This window comes from Musca vetustissima, unplaced genomic scaffold (genome assembly GCF_032173495.1).
Source record: "Musca vetustissima isolate MV318-11 ecotype Yass unplaced genomic scaffold, APGP_CSIRO_Mvet_v1 utg1965, whole genome shotgun sequence".
Taxonomy (NCBI): Eukaryota; Metazoa; Arthropoda; class Insecta; order Diptera; family Muscidae; genus Musca; species Musca vetustissima.
Genome location: NW_026880781.1, coordinates 38391 through 47340, shown reverse-complemented (window position 1 = coordinate 47340; position 8950 = coordinate 38391). Strand labels below are relative to the sequence as shown.

The 8950-nt window shown below is 36.5% G+C and overlaps 1 protein-coding gene across 1 annotated transcript; it reads left to right on the top strand.

The window, feature by feature from the left end:
* The first annotated feature begins 246 nt into the window (after window positions 1–246).
* On the top strand, window positions 247–666 carry LOC133326604 (probable insulin-like peptide 3). The gene is made up of 2 exons (XM_061535234.1): window positions 247–406; window positions 467–666. Exons 1-2 carry the CDS (start codon window positions 247–249, stop codon window positions 664–666), a joined length of 360 nt encoding a protein of 119 aa, XP_061391218.1.
* The last annotated feature ends 8284 nt before the right edge of the window (window positions 667–8950 follow it).

Genomic DNA, 8950 nt, shown 5'->3' with positions numbered 1-8950 from the left:
TTATAAATTTACATATGATTATCCATATTTTAACCTAGATAATATATGAATAAACAGATTATATGGGACACATGAATAGGTGTAAGGAAAACAAATACATAATCCGAAGAATTAATCCTTAAGTATAAATAAACGTCTATGCAGAGCAATAAGACACACATCCACCAAAGTCGTTGAAGATATAACAACTACTGAAGATTTTCCGGATCTAAAGCTTAAAATTTTTTAAACCGAAACGTCAACAAAATGAAACTCTTAAGCGTTATTGTATTCTTTGCTGCCCTCTACGAGATCCATTCGGCCGCCACTCGTTACTGTGGACCAAATCTGTATCAAATTCTCGACGCCGTATGTACAAATGGTTTCAATGGAATGCAAATCACTAAAAAATCGGGTAAAAAGGAATGTAAGTATGGAGAATTTGAATGATCAGACATAAATATAAAATTCGGTTTCGGTTTTTTAGTAACCAATGATTTGGACATTTTCAATGAAATCGGCGATGTGAGTCCCTTCGCTTCGGATTCCCTATTGAATGAAATGTTCTACAGTGATCGTGATAATGTCTTGGCCAAAACTCGCCGCATGCGACATTTGAATGGTGTCTATGATGAGTGCTGCCGCAAGGGTTGCACCATGAATGAATTGTTAAGTTATTGTCTCTAAGGTCTGAAGGCGAAATTTTGAAATTTTAATGAAATAAAAAATAATTAATGTGCATTTGAATTGATAAATAAAATATATAAATGTATGAAAACATATATATATATATATGTTATATAAATGGAGATTATTTAATTATTGTAAATGGCATGTAGTGAGGGAAAATATGCAAATATATACGTGTGTGCCTTTGGAACCTGCTAACTTGCTAAACAAATAATATGATCGTGTTTACTTGCCAAAGAGGTCAGCTTAAAATGTGCATCTTCGGTTGGCCACGGGAACTCAAGCACCGGCCATGGTGATAGTGTGGACCACCATAACAGCCGATGGTCGCTATCCGCTCGGCCGCAGACCTTGGAACTTCCAAAAGGACTCAGCACCATCGCACTCAGCACGCGCATTGCACAAAAATGGTTACAAAATGAGGTTCCTCGCTGGTTAACTGCTGACCTTGTACCAGTTAAAGTTATCCTGCATAGGCGTATTAATTTTGCAGGAATACCAAACGCATGGCTTTGGTACCAAAAGCTTTTTCAAAATACTCCTTCCAGATTCTCAACATCCTATACGAATCCGTCACCAATTTTTTATCTTCAACTCTACAGGAGGATGTGCCGGCACCAAAGATTTGACTTTGGTGTTTTACTCGCTGGTAACATTTCCGGACTCCGTTTTGACTCCTGTACATCTCGATTTGTCCCCCTTAAGTTTTTCTTTTTTTCTGAAAATACATTTCTCGTCTTTCCCGACAATTCTCCATCGCACTGCATTTTGCTACTGTCTGTTGCCCTATACGCTGCGTTTTTCACATCGGTAGCATTACGACACTCCTGATCGTACCATGGGTTTCTTGATGGTGGTTTTTGGTACCCAAGTGTTGTTTTTGGCTGCAGTTTGTAGGGAGTGACAATTTTTCACCATGGTGCTTCTATATTATTATGGCAACAAGAAGTGCTTTCGCCAAGCAAGTGGGTAAGTTGGGTGGATTAGGCCTCCGCTGTTGTGTTTGCAGCCTTTCGTCGTCGAGTTTCGATGTTACATTAGATCGCACCTTTGCTGCTACATAAAGACGGGTGTGAACCTTGGCTGCCACAAGGTAATGGTCCAAATCGATATTCGCTCCTTCCGTCTATCACAACATGATCAATTTGATTTCTCTTGATCTGGAGAAATCCAGGTGACCTTGACCAGGTCAAGTTCGAAGAAGGGCTATATCGGTTCACGTTTAGACATAGCTCCCTTATAAGGGTACCCCCCAATTTTCGGTATTTTCGAGTTTTTCAACCGAATTCGCTGATATTTGGAACATCTGGTTCTTATTGGGTACCAAATTTCTCAACCAAACATTTTAAATATAGGTCCACTTTTTCTGATAGACCCCATATAACGGAACCCCCTGCCTTTCAGTAATTTTGGGGTTGTGATAGCATTTGTCGCCCGAATTCGCTGTAATTTAGTACATTGAGTTCTTATTGGGTAGCAAATCTCTCCACTAAAAATTATAAATTTACGTCATTTTTTCGGGTAGTCCTCATATAAGGGTACCCCCCATTTTGGGGTTCTTAAGCGCGTTTTCCAACCAAATTCTTTATACCCTTCACCACACTGTGGTACAGGGTATTATGTCTTTGTGCATATGTTTGTAACAGGCAAAAATAATCGAGATAGACCCATGGTTCCTTTTGAGAATATGCATAGAATCACTTTCTGAGTCGATTTATGCATGTCCGTCCGTCCGTCCGTCTGTCCGTCTGTCCGTCTGTCCGTCTGTAGATGTAAAATTGTAAACAAAGTACAGGTCGCATTTATGATCCGAATTGGATGGAATTTGGCACAGCTCATTTGTTTGGCCCAAGGACGAACCCTATTGAAATTGGGAAAAATCGGTTCAGATTTAGATATAGCTCCCATATATATTTTCGTCCGATTTAATGTAAACGGTCCCTATATATCTTTCGATTTGCACGAAAATTGGCACAGCGTAATGAATTAGGTCTAGAATGATGTGTGTAAAATTTCATAAAAATCGGTTCAGATTTAGATATAGCTCCCATACATATCTTCGTCCGATTTAAGGTAAATTGTGTACCAAAGTCCCTATATATCTTTCGATTTGCACGAAATTTGGCACAGCGTAATGAATAAGGTCTAGACTGATGTATGCCAAGTTTCGTGAAAATCGGTTCAGATTTATATAGCTCCCATATATATCTTCGTCCGATTTAAGGTAAATGGTGTACCAAAGTCCCTATATACCTTTCGATTTGCACGAAAATTGGCACAGCGTAATGAATTAGGTCTAGAATGATGTGTGTAAAATTTCATAAAAATCGGTTCAGATTTAGATATAGCTCCCATATATATCTTCGTCCGATTTAAGGTAAATTGTGTACCAAAGCCCCTATATATCTTTCGATTTGCACGAAATTTGGCACAGCGTAATGAATAAGGACTAGAATGATGTATGCAAAGTTTCGTGAAAATCGGTTAAGATTTAGATATAGCTCCCATATATATCTTCGTCCGATTTAAGGTAAATTGTGTACCAAAGCCCCTATATATCTTTCGATTTGAACGAAATTTGGCACAGCGTAATGAATAAGGTCTAGAATGATGTATGCCAAGTTTCGTGAAAATCGGTTCAGATTTAGATATAGCTCCCATATATATCTTCGTCCTATTTAAGGTAAATTGTGTACAAAAGTCCCTATATATCTTTCGATTTGCACGAAATTTGGCATAGCGTACTAAATTAAGTTTAGAATGATGTGTGCAAAGTTTCGTGGCAATCAGTACAAATTTAGATTTAGCTCCCATATATAGCTTCGCCCGATTTTAGGTAAATAGTCCACTAAAGTCCCTGGAAATCTTTTGGTAAATCGTACTGAATTAAGTCTAGAATGATGTGTGCAAAGTTTCGTGACAATCGGTTCAGATTTAGATATAGCTCGCATATATATTTTCATCCGATTTAAGGTAATTGGTGCACCAAAGTCCCTATATATCTTTCGATTTGCACGAAATTTGGCATAGCGTACTGACATTTGAGTCAATAATTTGTGCTAAGTTTCATGAAAATCGGTTCAGATTTAGATATAGCTCCCATATATTTTCGCCCGATTGTAGGTAATTGGTGCACCAAAGTCCCTGGAAATCTTTTCATTTGCACGAATTTTGGCATAGCGTACTGAATTAAGTCTAGATAATGTTGCAAAGTTTCGTGAACATCGGTTCAGATTTAGATATAGCTCCCATATATATTTTCGTCCGATTTTATGTAATTGGTGCACCAAAGTCCCTATATATTTTTCGATTTGCACGAATTTTGGTACAGGGTACGTTGGTCAGCTAAGTACTTCGCGTTGTTACAAGAGGCAATCAATGCCATACATTCCTCACTAATAACTAGTTCTTTTTTATAAAAACAAAATACAAATGGTATCCCAAATAAACCGCCAACACTACTGAAGTACTGTATTATGTCTAAAATGATGTTGCTAAGCTGGATACATATGTAGAATATACCCAAAGTGGTGAAGGGTATCATATAGTCGGCCCAGCCCGACTTTACTACTTTCCTTACTGGTTTTAATTTGGTATTCTGTAGTCGTATATGGTAACAAATCCCCTTCCGAAAAATTTACCCCCTTTTAGGGGTACTCCCCTTTTTATATCCTTTACCAGACTGCGGTACAGGGTATTATGTCTTTGTAACAGGCAAAGTGAATCGAGATAGACCCATGAATCGATTTATGCATGTCCATCCGTCTGTTGATGTTAAATTGTAAACAAAGTACAGGTCGCATTTTTGATCCAAATTGGATGAAATTTGGTACAGCTCATTTATATGACCAAAGGACGAACACTATTGAAATTGGAGGGAATCGGTTCAGATTTAGATATAGCTCGTATATATTTTTTCGTCCTATTTTATGTAAATGGTGCACCAAATTCCCTAAATATCTTTCGATTTCCACGAACTTTGGCATAGCGTAATGAATTAAGTCTAGAATGACGTGTGATAAGTTTCGTGAAAATTGGTTCAGTTTCGTGAAAATTGGTTGGTTTAGATATAGCTCCCATATATATTTCCGTCCGATTTAAGGTAAATGGTGCTCCAAAGTCTCTATATATCTTTCAATTTGTACGAAATTTAACACAGCGTACTGAATTGAGTCTAGAATGTTGTAAGTTAAGTTTTCTTAAAATCGGTTCAGATTTAGATTTAGCTCCCATATAAAGTTTCTTCCGATTTTATGTATATAGTGTACCAAAGCCCCTATATTCTACAAATTTGCACGAAATTTGGCATAGCGTATTGAATTGATTCTTAAATGACGTGTACTAAGTTCCGTGCAAATCGGTCGGGATTTAAATATAGCTCCCATATATAAATTCGTCCGATTTTATGTAAATTGCCCACCAAAGTTCCAATATTTCTTTCGATTTCCACGAAATTTGTCATAGCGCACTGAATTGAGTCTAGACTGATTTGGGCTAAGTTTCTTAAAAATCGGTTCAGGTTTAGATATAGCATTTGAAGCCTTTTTTAAGGCTTCAAATGCGTGTATGCAAAGTTACAGATCTTCAACATTACCTATGCTCACTTGCCAGCCGGTTGAAAATCGTCCAAATTTCAAATCGATTGTGGGGGATCCCCTTAAATGATAATTTCAATATATCAGTCGTTTATTTTGAAAGTGGCTTAAGTCCAATTTTTATTATATTAAGATATGGGTATGATTTGCTTGATAACGACGATAAAATATATAACCAAAATTTGTATTAGATCCTAAACCAACTCATGTATATGTAGATCCATGTTCTGACATACCCCACCAAATAAAGGAAACTTTCTCTTTTCGATATATCATAAAAACATATTTTATATTTGTTTTATTTACGTTTTCTTTTGAAACCACGAAATGGATAACGCTCTATATTGATATATTATAGTAATAAAATGATATTCACCCTTAATTTATTCATTTATACATTACAATTTCACCTTCACCTGCAGGCACTTTAGAGGCAATAACTTTTCAATTCATTCATGTTGCAACCTTTGTGGCAACACTCATCAACGATGCCATTCAATTGTCTCATGCGGCGAGTTTTGGCCAAGACATTACGATCCCGATCACTGTAGAACATTTCATTCAATAAAGAATCCGAGGCAAAGGGGCTCTCGTCACCGATTTCATTGAAAATATCCAAATCGTTGGTTACTAATCGCAACAACAAATAAAATAAAATAAATAATATTTCCTAATTATAAATTTGTATATGATGTCCTTACATTCTCCCATATTGGATGATTTCTTTGTCATTGTCCTTCCATTCAATTTACCATTACATACAGCATCGAGGATTTGAAATAAATTTTGTCCACAATAACGAATGCTGGCCGAGTTGATCTCGTAGAGGGCGACAAAGAATACAACAACACTTAAGAGTCTCATTTTGTTGTTGGCGCTTCGCTGTTAAAAAAATGGAGCTTGAACACGAAAATGTTAGATAGTTGTTATATCCTCAACGTCTGCGATGGGTGTGTTATTATTGGTCTAGAACAGTAGATTATTTATTTATATTTCGAATGATTGATTCTTAGACTAATTTATTTGTTTTTTTTTTTCTTCCCACCTACAATAATTGTGTCCATCTTATATGACCTAGCTTAAAATAAATAAAAAATAATATGCAAATTTATATCTACTACGTCAACAGGTAAAAAACAACTACCAACACTAAATACCCACCAAGAAGTATGTAGGATTTAACTTGTGTCCGTTCTCCTCATTAATGAGGATAAATAAAAACCAGTGAGCGGAGCAATATAGTCGGTCGGGGCCGACCACATATACGGGGCCGATTATATGATACCCTTTAGCACTTTGGGTATATTCAAGAGATGCATCCTAACAGACGTCGCATTTTCGAAGGACCATTGACATAAAATCGGACGAAATTAAACAAGTGGTCCTTATATATATGCGAACCAACTTAAATCAATCCATACACGTGTATTCGACAACCTATGCAAAAATCCATTACATTAGGACAGATTTAGAGTCGTTTTTGTACATTGGGACAAAATTATGTAAATCGATTGAAATCAAACTATTCAAAATTTCGTGTCAATCGAACAAACATGTGGAGTTTGGTGCACCATTTAACTAAAAGGATAAGTAGCTAACAAGAAGAATTAGGAGGAAGGTAGAAATAGTTTGATGGCTTAGAAATTGGACAGAAAATATATTACGTGGTAAGGTTGCACTTTTCCAACCACTTTAGGTTTCTAATGATGCTGTAGATGAAAGCAGGTTCCTTAGTTGAAAAGAAGCTTACAGACTGTGGAAAGTGAGCACACACTAGTCTGTGAAGTTTGTAGGCCAGAACTGGACACATGAGATGCTCAATTGTCTCCGTTTCCTCCTCGTCAGCACAGTGTCTGCAGTAATCAGTATTTATACCCTTCACCACACTGTGGTACAGGGTATTATGTCTTTGTGCATATGTTTGTAACAGGCAAAAATTATGGAGATAGACCCATGGTTCCTTTTGAGAATATGCATAGAATCACTTTCTGAGTCGATTTATGCATGTCCGTCCGTCCTTCCGTCTGTCCATGTTAAATTGTAAACAAAGTACAGGTCGCATTTATGATCCGAATTGGATGAAATTTGGCATAGGTCAGTTATTCGGCCCAAGGAAGAACCCTATTAAAATTGGGAAAAATCGGTTCAGATTAAGATATAGCTCCCATATATATATTTAACCGATTTAATGTGAACGGTCCCTATATATCTTTCGATTTGCACGAAATTTGGTACAGCCTAATCATTTAGGTCTAGAATGATGTCTGCCAAGATTCGTGAAAATCGGTATAGATTTTGATATAGCTCCCATATATAGCTTCGTCCGATTTCATGTAAATGGTGCCCCAAAGTCCCTATATATCTTTCGATTTGCACGAAATTTGGCATAACGTACTGAAATAAGCCTAGAATGATGTCTGCCAAGTTTCGTGAAAATCGGTCCAGATTTAGATATAGCTCCCATATATAGTTTCGTCTGATTTCATGTAAATGGTGCACCAAAGTCCCTATATATCTTTCGATTTGCACGAAATTTGGCATATCGTTCTGAATTAAGCCTAGAGTGATGTCTGCCAAGTTTTGAGAAAATCGGTCCAGATTTAGATATAGCTTCCATATATAGTTTCGTCCGATTTCATATAAATGGTGCACCAAAGTCTCTATATATCCTTCGATTTGCACAAAATTTGGCATAACGTACTGAAGTGAGCCTAGAGTGATGTCTGCCAAGTTTCGTGGAAATCGGTCCAGATTTAGATATAGCTCCCATATATAGTTTCGTCCGATTTCATGTAATTGGTGCACCAAAGTCGCTATATATCAAGTTTCGTGAAAATCAGTCCAGATTTAGATATAGCTCCCTTTTATTATAGATTGATTTTAAGTAATTGACACACCAAGGAGCCAATAGGCTGATAGGAACAAAACTTTCTGAAATTAGTATAACTAACCCGTGACAAATTTGTTTGAAATCGCTTAATCGATTTCAAGTAAATTGGACATCAAACTCCTCATGTTAGTCAGATTGACATCAAATTTTGCACAACTTACAAAATTGAGCAAAGAATTACGTAGTTGCGTTTTCTAGAAGTACAGACATAGCCCAACGGATGACCTATTTATATTTGTTTGAAGTCGATTTACATACTTAATGGATAGATCTAGGTAGATTCACATTTAGATGAATATCACATATTTTATTTCATCCAATTTCATGTTAATAGTCCGGTTTAATATACCCATAGTGGTGAAGGGTATCATATAGTCGGCCCCGTCCGACTTTACTACTTTTCTTACTGGTTTTTACCTGTTGACGTAGTAGATATAAATTTGCATATTATTTTTTATTTATTTTAAGCTAGGTCATATAAGATGGACACAATTATTGTAGGTGGGAAGAAAAAAAAAAACAAATAAATTAGTCTAAGAATCAATCATTCGAAATATAAATAAATAATCTACTGTTCTAGACCAATAATAACACACCCATCGCAGACGTTGAGGATATAACAACTATCTAACATTTTCGTGTTCAAGCTCCATTTTTTTAACAGCGAAGCGCCAACAACAAAATGAGACTCTTAAGTGTTGTTGTATTCTTTGTCGCCCTCTACGAGATCAACTCGGCCAGCATTCGTTATTGTGGACAAAATTTATTTCAAATCCTCGATGCTGTATGTAATGGT